The 19,980-nt window shown below is 40.9% G+C and overlaps 1 protein-coding gene across 2 annotated transcripts in view; it reads left to right on the top strand.

The window, feature by feature from the left end:
* Positions 1 to 19,980, top strand: part of LOC140197774 (ADAMTS-like protein 1) — a 568,572-nt gene that overhangs the window by 454,019 nt on the left and 94,573 nt on the right. For both annotated transcript variants that reach the window (XM_072258217.1, XM_072258218.1), the window contains 2 exons: positions 5,239 to 5,540; positions 12,268 to 12,397. In XM_072258217.1, coding sequence (XP_072114318.1) covers positions 5,239 to 5,540; positions 12,268 to 12,397 — 432 coding nt within the window. The remainder of the gene's footprint in view (positions 1 to 5,238; positions 5,541 to 12,267; positions 12,398 to 19,980) is intronic.

Raw genomic sequence — 19,980 nt, 5'->3', positions numbered from 1 at the left:
AGAATGTGCGGCTAAATTGCTCGAGCATGTCAAGGTTAAGGAAGAGGCAGTATTGAAGCTTCAAAAAAAACATTAGGCTGGAGAGGTTCCCGGAATTGGACTGGATATACCCTAGATTACTACAGGAAGCAAAGGAAGACATTGCTGGGAAATTGGTGGTCTTTGTCTTCTCACTGAAGGAAGTATTAAAGGAAAGTGATGAATGTAGAGCGGTAGATGTGATGTATATGGATTTTAGTAAGGCACTAAACAAGGTTCCCCATGGTATACTGATCCAGGAAGCCAAGAGGCATGGGATCCTTGGAGACATGGCTCCGTGGAATTGGAATTGGTTTCCTCTCAGAAGGCAGAGGGTGGTAGCAGATGCAGAATATTCTGCCTGGAGGTCAATGAGTAGTGGTGTTCTGCAGGGATCAGATCGGGGACCCCTTCTGTTAGTGAGTTTATAAATGATGAGGAAGACTTGTGTTAGTAAGTCTGAAGATGACACAAAGATTGTTAGTATTTGGGTAGTGTGGAAGGCTATAGGCTAAAAAGTGACATAGAGAAGATACTGAGCTAGGCAGAGAAATGACAGATGGAATTCAATCTGGAGAAGTGTGAAGTGATACAATCTAGAAGATCAAACTTGAAGGTTAAGTACGAAGTTAATGGCAGGATTCTTAGTGGTGAGGAGGAACAGAGGGATTCTGAATTCCAAGCCATAGATCCCTCAAGATTGCTGCTCAAGTTGACAGGATCATTAAAGTTGTATGTTGTGATTGTCCTCATTAGTCGGGGCATTGAATTCAAGAGCCACAAGGTAATTTTGCAGCTCTGGGTAATGCTCTAGTTAGAGTACACTGGAGTATTGAGTTCACTTCTCATTAAAGGAAGGATGTGGAAACTTTAGAGAGGGCGCAGAGGAGATTTTCCAGGATGCTGCCTGGATTAGAGAATATGTTTTAAAGTTCAATGTTCAGAGTAAATTTATTATCAAAGTACATATATCTGAGATTCATTTTCTTGCAGGCATACTCATTTATATATAGGCATCCATTAGTCTCTTGAGTCCATGGATTTGCACCTTGGAAGGTTTCCAGGGTGCAGGCCTGGGCAAGGTTATATGCAAGACTGGTGGTTGCCCATGCTGCAAGTCTCCCCTCTCCACGCCACCAATATTGTCCAAGGGAAGGACACTAGGGCCGATACAGCTTGGCACCGGTGTCGTTGCAGAGCAATGTGTGGTTAAGTGCCTTGATCAAGGACACAACACGTTGCCTCAGCTGAGCCTCGAACTAGCGACCTTCAGATCACTAGACCAATGCCTTAACCACTTGGCCATGTGCCAACACCATACTCAATTAATCCCTAATATAATAATAACCATAATAAAATCAATGAAAGACCACTCCAACTTGGGTATTCAACAGTGTGCAAAAGAAAACAAACTGTCAACATACAGAAAGAAAGAATAATAATAAATAAGAAATAAAAATTGAGAACATGAGATGAAGAGTCCTTGAATGTGAGTCCATAGGTTGTGGGAACATTTCAGTGGTGAGACGAGTAAAGTTGAGTGAAGTTATCCCCTTCAGTTCAAAAGCCTGATGAATGAGGGGTAATAACTGTTCCTGTACTTGGTGGTGTGAGTCCTGAGCTTTGGAGGAAAGGTTGAGTAAACTAGGGCTTTTCTCTTCTGGATGACATTAAAGACTTGACAATGCTGTATAATTTTATGAAAGGCACAGGCAGAGTGGACAGCTAGTGCCTTTTTCCCGGGGCCACAGTGGCTAGTACCAGACAACATCTGTTTAAGTGAGTGAAAGAAAGTTTAAGCGATATGTCAGAGGTAGTTTTTTTTATTACACAAAGGGGTATGTGCCTGGAGTGTCCTGCCAGGGGTGGTGATACATTAGGGACAATTAAGAGGCTCTTAGATGGGCACATGGATGTAAGAAAAATGGAGAGTTGTGGGTTATGTAGGAGGGAAGGGTTAGGTTGATCTTGGAGTAAGTTTATAGAGTTCAGCAAAATATCATAGAGACATAGAAGCATAGAAAATAGGTGCAGGAGTAGGCCATTCAGCCCTTCGAGCCTGCACTGGCATTCAGTATGATCATGGCTGATCATCCAACTCAGAACCCTGTACCTGCCTTCTCTCCATACCCTTGATCCCTTTAGCCACAAGGGCCATATCTAACTCCCTCTTAAATATAGCCAATGAACTGGCCTCAACTGTTTCCTGTGACAGAGAATTCCACAGATTCACCACTCTCTGTGTGAAGAAGTTTTTCCTAATCTCAGTCCTAAAAGGCTTCCCCTTTATCCTTAAACTGTGACCCCTCGTTCTGGACTTCCCCAACATCGGGAACAATTTACCTGTCCAATCCCTTTAGAATTTTACACGTTTCAATAAGATCCCCCCTCAATCTTCTAAATTCCAGCGAGTATAAGCCTAGTCGATCCAGCCTTTCATCATACAAAAGTCCTTCCATCCCAGGAATCAATCTGGTGAACCTTCTTTGTACTCCCTCTATGGCAAGAATATCTTTCCTCAGATTAGGGGACCAAAACTGCACACAATACTCCAGGTGTGGTCTCACCAAGGCCTTGTACAACTGCAGTAGTACCTTCCTGCTCCTGTACTCTAATCCTCTTGCTATGGATATCAGCATACCATTCGCCTTTTTCACTGCCTGCTGTACCTGCATGCCCACTTTCAATGACTGGTGTATAATGACACCCAGGTCTCGTTGCACCTCCCCTTTTCCTAATCGGCCACCATTCAGATAATAATCTGTTTTCCTGTTTTTGCCACCAAAGTGGATAACCTCACATTTATCCACATTAAATTGCATCTGCCATGGATTTGCCCACTCACGTAACCTATCCAAGTCACCCTGCATCCTCTTAGCATCCTCCTCACAGCTAACACTGCCACTGAGTTGAAGGACCTGTATTGTGCTGTACTATCTATTCTATGCAACTATAGTTCAGTAAGTTTAATGGTAGACGTGGAATGAGATAAGCTGGTCCACAGTTAAGGTCTTAAATTGGGGGAGGATCTTTTTCAACAGTATAAGGCAAGACATGGCAAAGTAGATTGGGAGTAACTTCAGGCGAAAAACAATATAAGCAGGGAGTATTTAATGGCACAATAAGAACAGCATGTCCCTTTAAAAGTATGATGCAAAGATGTTGAAGTGATAGAACCCTGATTTGTGAAGGGAATTTAAGCTTGATCAGTAAAAAGAGGGAAGCAGGTTGCTTTTGAGTGAGTGCTTTGGTTTTTATAGGGGATGTATGAGAGAACTAAAAAGAGGTTTAGAGGTCTAAAAGCTGTTATGAAATGGCCTTGGTGAGAGGATTAAGGAGAATCCTCAAACATTTTATAAATAATTAGGGGCAAGAGGATAGCTAGAGAAAGATTAGGTCACCTCAGGGACCAAATGGGCAAGCTGTGTGTGTGAAGGCAGGGAATATGGGCAGGATCCTAAATGAATATTTCTCATTGGTTTCCACCAGCGAGAAGGATGGAAAATTCAGAGAGAAGAATGCTGATCTTCTGATGATCAATTCCAGGATGCTATGGAGAGCATGGTCATTATCCACAGTTGAGGTACCAGAAGATTAGAGGATACCCAATGTTCTCTTATTCAAAAAGGGCAATAAGGATAAGCTGGGAAACTACATGACAGTGAGCCTTACATCGATAGTCAGGAGATTATTGGAAAAAAATTCCAAGGGGGTAAAAAAAAAAGATTGGATCTTAATTCACTTGAAAAGCCAGGAATAGATAAAGAGGAGTCTGTATGGATTTGTGCAGGGGACACGTATCATAAACCTGCTTGAATTTTTTTGAGGAAGTAAATGAGACCGTTGATGAAAGCAGGAGGATAAACATGGTTTACAAATGCTTTACAAAGGCTAGCGACAAAGTCCCACATGGAAGATAGGTCAAGAAGGAAAATTGGTCAAGAAAGTTAGGGCATATGATTCAAGGAGTATTGGCAAGCTATATCTAAAATTGGCTTGGCAATAAATGGCTTGAACTCTTGTTGTTCTCATGTATATAAATAACTTGAGAATGTAAATGAATTGATTACAAGATTTACTGATGCCACAAAAATTGGTATAGTAGATAGCAAAGAGGGTTGTAGAGGGACGTAGATCATTTTGAAAGTTGGACAGAGTTGTGGCAGATGGATCTTAATCCAGACAAGTGTGAGGTAATACATTTTGGGATGTCAGATGCCAACAGGATGTCTACAGTAAAATAGCAGGGATTCAGGAGGGCTTGGGCTGTGAATTCATAGCTTGCTGAAAATGACAACACATGTGGATAGGGTAGTGTGGAAGGCAATCGGTATGTATGCCTACTGAGACGTTAAGTATAAAATCTGGGATGTTATATTGTGACTGTAAAAGAACATTGGCCACACTTGGTGCACATCTCAGGTCTCCACACTACAGGAAAGATGTGGTGTCTTTAGAAATAGTGCAGAAGAGAGTTGCCCGGAATGCAAGGCTTTACCTTTAAGGAGATGGTGCCGTCAGTCTTTGTCTGTATATGTATAATCTTTCATAAAATTCTATCATATTTTTTTTTCCTGTAAATTTCTGCAGGAAAATGAATACCAAGGTAGTGTATGATAACACATACGTACTTTGATAATAAATTTCCTTTGAACTTTGACATCTGAGAGATTGGATAGTCTGGATTTATCATCAATGGAACCTAGGAGGCTGAGGAGTGAACTTATCGATGTGACAGCCAAGGTTGGAGTAAATGGCCTGAGTCCTTTTCTTCAGGTATGATGGCCTAACACTAGGTGGCACAAGTTAAGGGAAAGAGGGAAGAAATTTAAAGAAGATCCTGAGGAACAATAAAGTAGTTAGCTGTTATCTGGAACAAGCGGCCAGAGAAATTAGTGGAGGTAGATGAAGTTGCAAAGTTTAAAAGATATTTGGGTAGATACTTGGATAAGAATGAAGTGGAGGGTTAAGGGTCTAATACAGGCACATGGGTTTAGAATAGTAGGCATTACGGTCAGCATGGGCGAGTTGGGCTGAAGAAACCCATTTTGTGCTTTTCAACTCTATCGATCTAATATGTAACCTCTGTACACAAGAAAGTTTAAATTTAGATTTGGCTATTTGAAAAGTGCAGTTATAATCCTCATTGTTCTATAAAAGATATGTGGAGGTTTGGTTATTTCTGCGGCTACCATCACATTCAATGCCATCTATGCACAGCTTTATTCCAGGACCCTGGTCTCCATGCAGCACAACATGCGGGCCTGGTACCCAGCTTCGAAAGGTCAAATGCCAGGTTCTGCTGCCCTTCTCACAGTCAGTAGAAGACTTGCCAGATGATGAATGTGAAGGTCCCAAACCACAAACCGAGCAAGGCTGCTACGCAGGGCCATGCAGCAGCGAAACAGGAGATTATGAAGGTGCAGAGACTGATCTAATGTATGCCAACCGGCAGGGTTGGGAAGAGCTGTATGCCTGGGAATATCAGGGCTTCACAGAGTGCTCCAAGTCATGTGCAGGAGGTAAGAAACCACGAGTTAACCCCACTCTACCCAGCTTAACTAAACAAGGTCAAGCTATCCATCCTCATGTGCTGCTGGATGTTTGTCAGCCCCTATGTCCTCGACTTCATTGGCCTATGATTTATTTTAATTTTTTAATGATTTTAATTTTCCCCAGTATAAGATGTTTAGATTTAGATTTATTTATCACATTTACATCGAGGCATATAGTGAAATGCATCGTTTGCGTTAGCCACCAACATAATTAAGAACGTGCTGAGAGTAGCCCTCAGGTGTCACCACACATTCCAGTGCCGACATTGCAAGCCCACAAAGTTCAGCAGAATAACACAAGCAGCAGCAACAACCAAACAAGCCCCTTTCCCACCACACAGGTCACCACCAAGCCTCCAGTGCTTGGCCCTGGACCTTCGCCCTCTGACTCACCAATCATGGGAATTTGACCTTTGGGCCTTGACCCCAGGATATATCGATCACAAGACCCTGACCTTCAGGCCTCAACTGTCCCCTGCTCTCTGTTCGCTGTATGCTTGTGCCCAAGCATGTAGCGTGCCATTTGTTTCCTGTAAATGAGTGCCTAGCACGGCCAGCTCATCAGATTCAGTTGAAGTTGAAGCATAGATGTAAGACAGGTGGCCTATACAGTCCCACAGAGTGAACCACCAAACTCTAACAGCATTGTATGTGTAGAGGCTTTGTGTAAAAGAATATCTTATGCAAACCACTGTACTTAACTTACTTGAGGAATTTGTAAAAGACATTCTTTTATCACTGTAGATTTATCTGAAATCAACATGTAATACCTTTTCCAGAGAATTTTAAATTATTCCAAAAACGTAAATGCACAATGTAATATCAGCATTTAATTTGGAGCTCTTTCCTAACCAAGAAGCAATAATTAATTTGGCATTCTTACCCAGTACACCTGCTTCTGCTACATACAATTTTCACTCATTCAAAATTCATGGAATTCCTAATCGTTTTCCACTTAAGCGTTTAGGAGCAGAGATGGGCCTCACCTCTTGAAGCCTGTTCCATTATTTTATAAGTTCATGACTGACCTGACTATAACTTCAATGCCACCAGCAGTAACCATTCACCTTCTGTCAAGAATTTGCCATGATACAATGGGAAGGATGCAATTATGTAGAGATTAACCAGAATGTTGTTCTAATTGGTACACGTTAATTGTGAAGAGAGATTGCCTAGGCTGACTACTTTTCTGTGGGGCTAAAGAGATGGGAGAGGTGACTTGATGGAGGCATGTAACATTTACAAGAGGCATAGTTAGTAAGAGACATTTTTGCATGACATGAGTATCAAAATGAATGGGCACAGGTTTAAGGTGAGAGGAAAGGCTTAAGGGGAAAGTTTATTTGCACAGAGAGTTATTGATAATCTGAAGTACACTGCCAGAGGATTGAATTAGTCTAGTAAACTTCCTCTGGGACAATGTTAAAGATGCACTTGGTCAGGCATTTGAATAGGCAAGGCATAGTAGGATACGGGCCTAATGCAGGCAAATAAGTTTTGTCTAGATGTACAAAACACTAGCGATGAACATGGTGACCCATAAGGCCCCTATCAATGCTGTACAACTTAAAAACATAATTTCTGTCTTAAAAGTGTTCAGAGAACTGCTTCCACAACCCTTTGAGAAAGAGAGTTCCAAAGACTCAAGGCCTTCCGAGGGGGGAAGATTGCTTTTGCCTCATCCCTGTTAAATGGGCAAGCATTTATTTTTAAACAGTGGTCCCAATTTCTCAATTCTCTTAATCCTCCTTTAAGAGTAAGCATTCTGTCCTTGTCCAAAAGCCTCAGAATCTTGCATGTTTCAATTAAGTCCCCTCTCACTGTTCTAAATTCCAGCAGCTGAACTATCCTCATGTGGCAACTCACTCATTCCAATTATTGGTCTCCTTTGGGACGTGGCAATAGCACAAAAACATTGCTATGCAAGCTTGTACTGGCAGTGTCTCCAGAGGCAAGCATTGAAACTGAGTAAGCAAGCTCTGACCTCCAGAGTGCAGAATTCAGAAGCCACAGTTTACTCACTTGGGGTTTCAATTCACTTCAATTTCACTACTTCGCCTAAACAATTATAGTTTCTGTTGTGAAGAACACAGATGTTTGTGGTCTTTCTGCACAAAGGTCATGTGCCTGTGATCTTGACCATCTCCACAGGTACAATGTTTACACTGGAAACTTAAATACTGTTAGACCTTTCTCAGAATGGATGATTTCAGCTCTATAACTGAGCAATTCTGTGATATAAATAGTTCAAAGAAAGACAAGATCTTCTTAAAGCCTCACTACCTTAGGTTGCTGTTCATGTACACAAGCAATTCTGCAGATACTGGAAAACTAGAGCAAATTATATAAAATACCAGGGAAACTCAGCAAGTCAGACAGCTGCTGCTCCATTTCCTTTCAGCTGTTACTTTCCCGTCATATCACAGCAGCAAAGTCTCGGGATTTCAGCGGGATCTCTGATGGTGAACTGCAGGTTGGGGAACCAGACCCTACTCTCCCAGCCAAGGGTAGTTGACATTGATGTTTGCCTAGGGACATGAAAGATTACCCACCCACAAAAAGCAGCATGTGTCTTCCTGGACAACTGCTGCTCCCATCAGTCTCCCCCCAGCTCTCTGTCAAGATTCTGATCAAGGAACAATGGAATTGACATTTGGCAAAGTGTTGTCTTGACATTTGGCCAAGATAAGCCTGCTAGATGTGTAAGAATTAATGTGACAGAACAGAACACAGTTGTGACAATAGGAATCTACAATGGGCAGGAACTATCAGAAAGATGGCTAAACGCAGAGATAGGAATGTGTGTAGAGCACAGGGGAAAAACAGGAAAGGGTGGTGTTGGCATTGTCAGAAGTGTCAGGTTCAGCTGAGAAATTTGTGACCCCCAGGGAGGATGTAAGCTACATGAAAAATTGCCCTGGTCTGAATTCAAAACTCAGACTTCAAAGTCAGGGTGAAGGCTGCTTATGCAAGAGAGTGTGTTTGGGTGACTTCAATCAAACAGGCATGAATTGGGGAAGCCCAGAAAGGACTGACACCCAAAGAACAGCAGCTATTGGAATTCTGAATGATCTGGGGATACTCAGCAGGCAAAGACAAAAGTAAGTCAGTAGAGGTGTGTACATTACTCCAGTGTGAAAGTGGCCAAGCCTGTGTTTTCTGTATGAAACTTGAGTCACCTACATTTCCCTTAGGAGATGAGGTCTGACTTACTGAGTATCTCCAGCATTTGTTTTATATTTCAGAAGCCCTAGCAGTAGATTTGATAAATTTATCCCGTGGAAACCAAGGTTCGGACCCCTGCAAGGACAATGCTAACAGGCAAAGGTCAATCACAATAGTTCAGAACCACAGTTGCAAAAAGACTGCAAGGAAAGATATAATTATTTTAAAAAGTACTCTAGCCGCAGGTGAGCAGGAGATGGTCGGTATATGTATCATTTCTCACGGTATCTGTTAAGGACTTGCTCTGCCCCCTAAAACATGCTCAATTATTCTGAAATAAATGAGATCAAAACATTGAATAGCTAAAACAGCTTAAAACATATCAAATCCCTGGTGTTAAGAATTTCTAACAGCATGTGACAGAGAATAGTGCAATGATTTATGAGACACTGGTGCCCATAGTCAGGGATTTATCTGACACTGGATGGAGTAAGAAAGTGGAAACAACCTCCCGTAGGGCCCCATTCATAAAGAGCCACAGTGCGAACACTGGTAAATGCAGGACCTTTAGTCTGGCATCATGTACAATAATGAATTTGGTTGTTAGGGAAAAGGTCTGAGGGGAACAACAAAATAATAATGATATAACAATGGGTAACCTTGTTTTAAATAAGGCAACTTCTACCCTACAGAACTAGTGACTAGTGACAAGTTAGTGACTACCTAATTTGAGAATGGTTCATTCTGTACCTCGGTGTACGAGATTTTGACAAAGGTCAAGATGCAAGATTACTTATTAAGACCAGATCTTTCAATATCTGTCATTGATTTTTGGATTAAATAAGAATTGACTGAATGATCAAAGCAACTCACAAAGGCCCTGTACAATTATAGCAGCATGATTGGGCAGAGGAATTTTAGATTGCCATCTGTTAGTGGAATCAGCTCTTTAACTTTATAATGTAAATATGTCTAAATGAAATTCATTTATTTCACAATAAAAGTAAAACTTTTTATCTCTGGAGTATACTTATGTACATGTCGGCGTGTAACTCTATTGCCCTGTACTTAATGTTATTTAGACATAATTTGGAGGATAATTTCACACTCGCACATTTATTAGTCTTTACCTCACTGCAGCACAAGGTTATTCACTTGGACCACTTAACATAAGTCATCAGTAAGCACCTAAAAATGTGCTGGGGGTTGTCATTATCCTGGGGCTACATACATTCTAAAAGTTAAACCCTCAATCTGTATGTTATAAACACCCCCTGTAGTTACATGCTCCTGGCACGGACTCACCATACGGAAAACTGTGGAGGCTAAATGTACTTGAAGAAGTGGATAGGCTTCTGTGCACCAAAATCATTCAGGCATATGGGGAGTGGACAGGAATATGGGTATTGAGATGGATGACCTACCACCATAATATTGAACTATAGAGAAGGCTCAGAGACTCGAATGGCCAGTTCCTGCTTCTATGACATCAAAAAAAATTTGCTTAATTTCTGCATCATTTACATTTAAACTCTAGTTTTTGTTAAAAAGCAGTCATAGAATCATCGTTAAACAGCGCAGAAACAGAACCTTCGGTCCAGCGTATCTGTACCAATCGTCACATAACTATATATACTTATCCCTCTTTCTACCATTTGACCCTCAGCCTTCTGTGTCATTGCTTTTGAAGTGTCCGTCCAGATATTTCAATGCTGTGAAAATCTCTGCTACCAACTGTACCCTGCCCCAACTCTCAGTCAATGCATTCCCAATTCCAACCATATACAGGCAAAAGATTTCTCTTCAAATCCCCTCTAAATTCCTGCTGTTTACTTAAGTCTATTCCCTGTACTCACAGAAGCCTTTGCTAAGGAAAAATGTTTCTCATAATCCCACCCTACATCCTTTTTAATTTTGTACATCTTTATCAGTCCTCCCTTAGCTTTCTCTCCTCCAAGCAAACAGATGTAGCCTTGTCCTTGTCATCACAAAGAAGGCATGAGAGCACCTCTACTTTTGTAGGTTGGCATATCACCAAAAACTTTGATAAACTTCAATAGGGTGCAGAGTGAAGAATGTCTCAACTGGCTGCATATCAGCCTGGTATGGAAACAGCCCAGTCCAGCACAGGTGAAGCCCTCGTCACCATTGAGTACATATATGTGAAGTTGTAGGTTGGCCCACACCACCGAGTCTAAGAATAGTTATTACTCTTCTGTCATCGGACTCCTGAACTGACATAGTTAGCTTCATTCACCATTACTCCGAACTGATTCTATGACCTTCAAACTCACTTTCAAGGACTCTTTGCAACTCATTTTGGTGACACGGTGGCGTAGAGGTTAGCATGATGCTATTTTAGCTTGGGGTGTGGGAGTTCGAAATTCAATTCCAGCAGAGTGGTGCTGCTCAAAGTCCCAGCATATTCAAGGTTTAAGATTCAATATTCAAGTTTATTTATCACGTGTACGTTAAAACATACAGTGTCATTTACGTTAACAACCAACACATCCTTGGGTGTACTGGGGGCAGCCCGAAAGTGTCACCACACATTCTGGCACCAACATAGCACGCCCACAATGCTCAGTAGAACAACACAGAGCACAAGAAACAGAAAACAATATGCAACAAAATAGCAAGAGTACAACAAGCCCCATTCCTCACTCCCACCCATGCATATACACAGTGCTCAAACCCCAAGATAGTCTGTCTACTTTGGCCTCCAACCTCCAGCAGACTCCGAATCTAATGTGGACACGTAGATATTGGGCCTTCCACTGCTACAGTGGACACAAAGATTCACATAACTGGAGCTCCGGCCAACGTGCCTCAACATCTGGCTTTTCCACAGCATCAATCCCAGGACATGTTGGCCACTGAGCACCAGGCCTCAGGCTCCAGACTTGGACATTGGTCTCACCGATTCTGAACCCAGGAGGTCAATGGACCTCATTCCTCCTTCCTGGACAGAACTCCTATTTTGGAACCTGCCGACAATTTGTTGATCCTGGTGAAGTCACCAGCTCTTTGACCTTGCTGGTCTGTCGGCCAGACATCCCAGTCCTGTCCAGAGATGGCCACATCCACATTGAACATGGAGTGAAGACTTTAAGACTTTGGCCTGCTCTCTAATTCTGCCACGTTGATCTTAAAACCCTAACCTGATGCCTTAAGTCCCCTCTCTGTCCCCAAATCCATCCCCACAAATTCCAAAAAGCACTAGAAAAGCTAAAACTGAGCCACAACCTTAACACGAGTTATTACTTAGGCTTAGCTATTTAACAAGGAACACAAATAGATAATAGAAAATTGCAGGTTGAGATCATCAGGTGAAAATATTTCTTACAGAGTGTCATACTGAAAATGTATTGTAGCTTTCAAAGAATGATTACTTAAAACATGTGAAAGAAAGTTTGGATAGAAGATTACTGATCGTCATCCTGGGCAGACTCATGTACTCTTGTCACTAAAAGGTCGAATTCATGGTGCTGTCTTTACTAAAGTGTTTGATGTTTTGATTTGCATCTAGGCATTCAAGAGGCAATAGTGATTTGTCTGAATAAACAGACGAAGGAAAGGGAAGATGAAAGTCTGTGCAGACTCCAGGTCCACCCCCCACAACTGCTTAAAGTCTGTCGGCTAGGTCCCTGTCCTTCCAGGTATCTCCACCTTCATTACAGTGCTGGTGTTTTATTCACAATTGCAAATGATTCCTGTATTAGGAAGTTAGCCTGTCCAACTAATGCTTTGGCTTTATGATGACTTTGCTATGTGAGCCTGAACCACACCTGAAAGGCTTCTACTTGTAAGCAGAACTAGTGACAGTGGAAAATGCACTGATCTGGGCTTCAGTTCAGGCTCACAGCTGAACTCTGGATACATATGTGGAATGAAAGAGTAAGTGAGGTGAATCATTGCTTTTAGTCACGGAGAGTAATTGTGTTTGTTCTTACTGTTATGGTCATTTCTGACACCTTCATGAAATTACTACCTAGTAACCACTTTGAGAACCAGTTATTCATCCATAAGACCATAAGATATAGGGGCACTAACACTATAAGACTATAAGATAGAGGAGCACTAACATTGTAAGACAATAAGATATGGGAGCAGAATTAGGCCATTGGCCTATGGAGTCTACTTCACCATTTCACCATGGTTGATCCAATTTTCCCCTCAGCCCCAATCTCCTGCCTCCTCCCTGTATCCCTTCATGCCCTGACCAATCAAGAATCTATTAATCTCTGCCTTAAATATACATAAAGACTTGGCCTCCACAACTGCCTGTGGCAAAGAATTCTGCAGATTCACGATCCTCTGGCTAAAGAAATTCCTCCTCATCTCCATTCTAAAAGGATGCCCCTGTATTTTGAGGCTGTGCCCTCTGGTCAGACTCTTCCATTTCAGGAAACATCCTCTCCATATCCACTCTATCAAGGCCTTTCAGCATTCAATAGGTTTCAATGAGGTCACCCCTCATTCTTCTGAATTCGGAATAATTTGTAGCTTATTATCGCTCGAAGGAAATGAAGTAGCCATTGAATGCATTGTTGTTTTCTGCTGCTGTAGTCCATCCACTTCCAGAGTCGATGTGTTATGCATTCAGAGATGCTCTTCTGCATACCACTGTTGTAACACGTGATTTTTTTTTGAGTTATAAACACCTTTCTGTCGGCTTGAACCAGTCTGACCATACACTTCTCGTTAGAAAGTCATTTCCACCCACAGAATTGTCACTCACTGGATTTTTTTTTTGGTATTGTTTTCTCTTTCACCATGCCCTATAAATTCTGGAGGCTGTTGTGTGTGAAAATCCCAAGAGATACTCAAACTACCCCATCTGGCAGCAACAATCATTCACAGTCAAAGTCACACTTATTTCCCATTCTGATATTTGGTCTGAACAGCAAATAAACCTCCAGACCATGTCCGAATGCTTTTTATTCATTGAATCGCTGCCACGTGATTGGCTGATTAAATATTTGCATTAATGAGCAGGTACATCTAATGAAGTGGCCACTGGCAGTATATTTGGCAACCTGACCTCTACAGCCTTGTATGGTGAATTCCTTAGGCTCAGCATTCTGAGGGAAGATATTTCTCCTCACCTGAGTCTAAAATGTCTTAACCCTCCGGCCTTTGGTTCCAGATTCTCCAGCCACAGGGAGTGTTCTCACCCTAATGTCTGTCGGGTCCTGTCACACTTTTGTACTTTTCAATGAGATCTCTTCTCATTTTTCTTACTTGCAGTAAATACAGGCCTAATAGGACCAGTATATACTAATATAGCAGTTCTATTATCCTACAACATAGTTCAGTAAACCATCAGTGCACCTCCTCCATTCCAAGTATATCCTTTCCTATGTAAGAAACCAAAATTCCTTACAATGCACTAGGTGTGGTCTTATTGAGCCCATGTGTAATGTTAGTAAGATATCCCTAATCGTGCTATCAAACTTTCTGCAATGAAGTCTGAGATACCACTTGCCTCCAAAACTGTTTGCTACATCTGAATGTTTTCAACAACTAGTAGTTAAAGACACACCGGTCACATTATACATCAACATTCTAAATCTGTCACTATTTAATACTACTTTGCCTTTCCAATTTTCAAATGTGAATGGCTTCACATTAAGCTGCATTGGACATGTATTTGCCCACTTGTATCCTCCTCACAGCTCATAACTCTGCCCGCTCCATTCAAGTTTGTATCATTGTCAAATTCAGAAATATTACATTCCGTTCCTTCATCCAAGTCATTGATGAACTTTGCGAATACCTGGGACTTGAGCACTAATCCATACTTCACTCTTTACATCCTGGCATGCAGATAAAGACCTTTTTATTCCTACTTCTTTGTCTTTCATTTTGGAACTTTATTAAAAACCTCTGTCAATCCAAGTACACTACATTCACCGGTACTGCCTCAGCTATTCCACCAGTTAAGTCCTAAAATATCTCAATTTTTTTTGTTCAACGATTTCTAAATTCCTATTAATTTTCCCTAACTTCATTGATATTTTCAAAGTGTCCTGTTATCACAGTCTCAAAATAGACTCTTGTACTTTCCTAACGCTAACATAGGCTAGCTTGTCTGTAGTTCCTTGTTTTCTCTCTCCCTTCTTTTATATAGAGCCGGCTGGTGGCGTAGTGGCATCAGTACTGGACTTTGGGGTGAGAGGTCCCGAGTTTGAATCCGGCCAGCTCCCTTGCGTGCTCTCCATCCATGCTGGGTTAAGAGCTGATGATCTCTTTTAAAAAAAAACTCACCCGGCAGAAGGCAATAACCACTGCTGTAATTTGCCACGTACACAATTTTGCAATACATCAGAGCGGCGTGGAAGGAAATTTCAACTGGATGTGACATACGGACGATGGCGATTTCTTTTATAAATAGCAGGGTTACATTTGCCACTCTTCAATCTAAAAGAGCTTTTCCATAGATGTAAACATTGCGATCTAAAACTTGTTGAGTATTATTTCCAGTTTAGGATCTATTAAAGATTTGAAGACCAAAATAAAAACAGAATATGCTGAAACTCCTCAGCAGCTCTGGAAATATTTGAGGAAAGACAAAGTTCAAAGAAAATAAACTTTGGATTTATATCAAAAGTTTGGATAATATATGTATACAAGAGCATAAAATACTGGAGCAGGATTAGGCCATATGGTCCATTGTCTACTCCACCATTTCATCATGGCTTATCCATTTTCCCTCTCAGCCCCAATCTCCTTCCATCTCCCTGTATCTCTTCATGCGCTGGCTAATCAAGAATCTGTCAACCTCTGCCTTAAATATACCCAAAAACTTGGCATCCAAACCACTTCTGACAACAGATTCCACAGATTCACCACTCCTTGGCTAAAGAAATTCCTCATCATCTCCATTATAAATGAATGCCCCTCCATTCTGAGGCTGTGTCCTCTGGTCATAGACTCCCCACCGCAAGAAAATTCCTCTCCACATCCACTCTAGATAGAATGCAGGCTTTTCAACATTAGATAGGTTTTGTTGAGGTCACCCCTCATTCTTCTGAATTCCAGTGAGTAGAGGCCCAGAGTCATCAAACACTCCTCATTTGTCAAGCCTTTCAATCCCAGAATCATTTTCGTGATCCTCCTTTGAACCCTCACCATTGTCGATTTATCCTTTCTCAGATAAGGGGCCCTAAACTATTCACAATACTCCAAGCGGGGCTTCACCAGCACCTTATAAAGCCTCAACATTACATCCTTGCTTTTATTTTCTAGTCCTCTCAAAATAACTGCTAACATTGCATTTGTCTTCCTCATCACCGACTCAATCTGCAAATTTACCTTTAGGGAATCCTACAAAAGGACTTCCAAGTCCCTTTGCGCTTCAGATTTTTGAATTTTCTCTCCAGTTAGAAATTAGTCTACACTTTTATTTCTTCTACCAAAGTGCATGATCATACACTTCCTGACATGGTATTCCATATTCCATTTCTTTGCCCACTCTCCCAATCTGTCTACATCCCTCTGTAGTCTCTCTGCTTCCTCAAAACTACCTGCCCTTCACCTATCTTCGTATCATCTGCAAACTTAGCCAGAAAGCCATTAATTCCGTCATCCAAATCATTGACATCAAAGAAGTGGTTCCAACACAGATCCTTGTAGAACACCATTAGTCACCGGCAGCCAACCAGAAAAGGCTCCCTTTATTCTCACTTTTTTCCTTCTGCCAATAAGCCAACGCTCTATTCATATAAGTATCTTTCAGTAATACCACGGGCTCTTAGCTTGTTAAGCAGCTTCATGTGTGGTATCTTGTCAAAGGTCTTCTGAAAATCCAAGTACACAACATCCTCCAATTCTCCTTTGTCTCTCCTGCTTGTTATTTCTTCAAAATTCCAAGTGATTTATCAGGCAAGATTTTTCCTTAAGACAACCATGTTAATTTTGGCTGATTTTATCATGTAATTCCAAGTACCCCAAAACCACGTCCTTAAAAAATCAACTCCAAAAGCCTCCCAACCACTGAGATGAGTCTAACCAGCCTATAATGTTCTTTCTTCTGCCTCTCTCCCTTCTTGATGAGTGGAGTGACATTTGCAATTTTCCAGACTACCTTAAGAATCATTTTCTCTTTGCCATTCATAGGACAAAGAAATACAATAGAAGCAATGAAAAACTACACACAAACAAAGACTGAAAAATAATCAATATCAAAAGAAGACAAACTGTACAAATATTTAAAAATAATAATTAATAACTAAATAAATAATACTGAGAACATGAGTTATAGAATCCTTGGAAGTGAATCCATAGATTGTGGAATCAGTTCAGAGTTGAGATTATTCATGCTGGTTCAGAAGCCTAATAGCTAAAGTGTAATAAATGTTCCTGAACTTGGCAGCAATTGTTGGAAACAGTGGCATTTTGCATGTTTTGACTTGAAGTCTTATCTGTTTCCCTCTCCACAAATGCTGCATGACTCACTGAGTGTTTCCAACATTTTCTTTTGTTATTTCACATTTGACATTACTTTGAATTTTGAACTTTGAACATTGCCAGTATCTACAGTTTTTGCCTTTGAATGGTATGCTAACACTCCAGCGATGATCATTTAAGGATATTTATTTGCCAGACATTCAGACTTTAGAACTACCCAGGAAGATACTTAGGCCTATTAAGCCTGAGTTGGCTCTCCAATTAATATTTTATCTTTGCTGTCACTGCCATCTGTTGCATAGATTTCTATTATTACAAATGTAAATTCATGAATATAAAGCAGTTGGTCCTAGATATTATGTGGCACTGTAAGTCTAAAGAACCCCAGAAGCACAGAAAAGTGAATATGACTGGGTTATACAGATTCTTGAGGCATCTGTATTCAAAGTTTAAAATATTGTAGTATTATAGGAAATTCAGATCAGAGAACATTTATATTTTGTCACTACAGTTTGGGAAATGACTGACCTCAATTTCAGTCCTCTGCTGTGGAAAAATGCATTCCCAGAGAAAATGGAAGCTATGAACTTCAATATCATTCAACTGGAACAAACCTGTGCATCACGACTGTATTTCTGGCTCTCTGCACAGAAAAATGGTCATTTTTCTTGAGTTGACATTGAGGGAAGACTTTGTTTCAATGCCTCTGTTTGTTTAGCCTTTCAGTCAATCTATCAGCAAGTACAATCCATGTAGTCAGAGCGTGTACTGTAGTTAAAAGATTAATGTTTCCAAATCCTGTGAAAAAATATTATTCATAAATATCTGGGGAATGAGGTACAGTGTTAATCCTAACAAAGCCCTCATTATTCCAAAGAGCACTCATAATTTGGTTAACATTCTTACTGAAATGTGATAAAGAAGAAAAATCTAACTTCAAAGGAGTTCAATGCAATAATACTGATGGGGAATTTGCATGCCTTCATTGCAAAGACCATTACTTTAGGAAAACTCTATGTCCATTTTGTCTCCTGGAACTTTGATTGAACCTAAAAGACTCACTCACCATTTTATTCCATCTACAAGTTATCTAACAATGAGTCTATTGTCACTGATGTTATTCTACATAACATTTGCATTAAAATATATCAAAATGCAAAATGCTAACTAGAGAGGAAATCTTATCATAGGCTCACCAAAAAGACAAATTAGAACTCACAACAGATCACCTTTGAGATCACTTAGCAACATGTCCTCTAAAGTTTATAAGAATAAGAGGAGACCTTATTGAGATATTACACCACTCACCCTTAGCCTATGACCTCTAGTTCTAGTCTCACCCAAACTCAGTAGAAAAAGCCTGCTTGCATTTAGTCTATCTGTACCCCTCATGATATTGTATATATCTGTAAATTTTCCGCTCTTTCTCCTACATTCCAGAGAATAAAGTCATTAACTCATTTTACCTTTCCCCATAACTCCCGTACACAAGTCCCACCAAAATCCTTGTAAATTTTCTCTGTACTCTTTCAATCTTATTGATATCTTTCCTGTAAGTAGGTGGCCAGAGTACTCCAAATTTGGACTCACCAACATTTTATACAATTTCAACATAACATCCCAACTCCTGTATTCAATACTTTGATTTATAAAGGCCAATATGCCAAAAGTTCTCCTCACCACCTCATCTGCATAGGGCACCACTTTCAAGTAATTATAGATCTGTATTCCTAGATCCCTTTGTTCTACCACACTTCTCAGGACCCTGCCATTCGCAGTGTATGTGTTACCTTGGTTTGTCCTCCTAAAGTGCAACACTTCACACTTGTCTGCATGAAACTCCATCTGCCATTTTCAACCCACTGCAAGCCATGATAGTCTTCCTCACTGTCCACTACATCCCCAATATTGGAGTCATCCGCAAATTTGCTGATCCAGTTATCCACATTATCATCCAGATTGTTTATATAGATGACTAACAATAATGGACCCAGCACTGATCCCTGTAGCACTCCACTAGTCACAGGGCTCCAGTCAGATAGACAACCGTCTTCTATCACTGTCTGGCTTTGCCCACAAACCCAATGTCTAATCCAATTTACTTAACTCATCTTGAATGCTGAGCAACTGAATATTCTTGACCAACCTCACATGTGAGACACTCACAAAGGCCTTGCTAAAGTCCATGTAGACAATGTCCACTGCTTTTCCTTCTTCAACTTTACTGGTAATCCCCTTGAAAAACTCTATAAGATACAAAGCCATGTTGATAATCCCTATGCCAAATACTTATATATCTGGTCCCTTAGAATACCTTCTAATAATTTTCCTGCTACTGACGACAAGCTCACTGGCCTAAAATTTTCTGACTTACTCTTAGAGCCATTGTTGAACAACAGAACAATGAGAGTGATCCTCTAGACCTATGACTCCCCACCCATGGTTAAGGACGTTTTAAATACCTCTTCCAGGGCTCCTGCAATTTCCAGCCTCCCTTAAGGTCCAGGGGGACACTTTCTCAGGCCCTAGGGGGTTACCCGCCATAAATCACCGCGAAACAGCAAGCACCTCCTCTTCTGTTATCCAGATACAGTCCATGGCTTCACTACCATTTTGTCTCAGTTCTGTAGATCTGTCCTTCTCCCGAGTAAAGACAGATGCAAAAAATCCATTTATTATCTCCCCCATCTCACTCAGTCCCTTGCAAAGATGACTACACTGTTCTTCAAGTGGAATAATTTTGGTGTTTGATATCCTAAAAGCCCTTGGGATTCTCCAGAATCAGAATCACTGGCATGTGACGTGAAATTTGTTAACTTAGCAGCAGCAG

This window comes from Mobula birostris, chromosome 5 (genome assembly GCF_030028105.1).
Source record: "Mobula birostris isolate sMobBir1 chromosome 5, sMobBir1.hap1, whole genome shotgun sequence".
Lineage (NCBI taxonomy): Eukaryota > Metazoa > Chordata > Chondrichthyes > Myliobatiformes > Myliobatidae > Mobula > Mobula birostris.
Note: the sequence above shows the minus strand (reverse complement) of the source record. Positions and strands in the feature narration are given on the sequence as shown.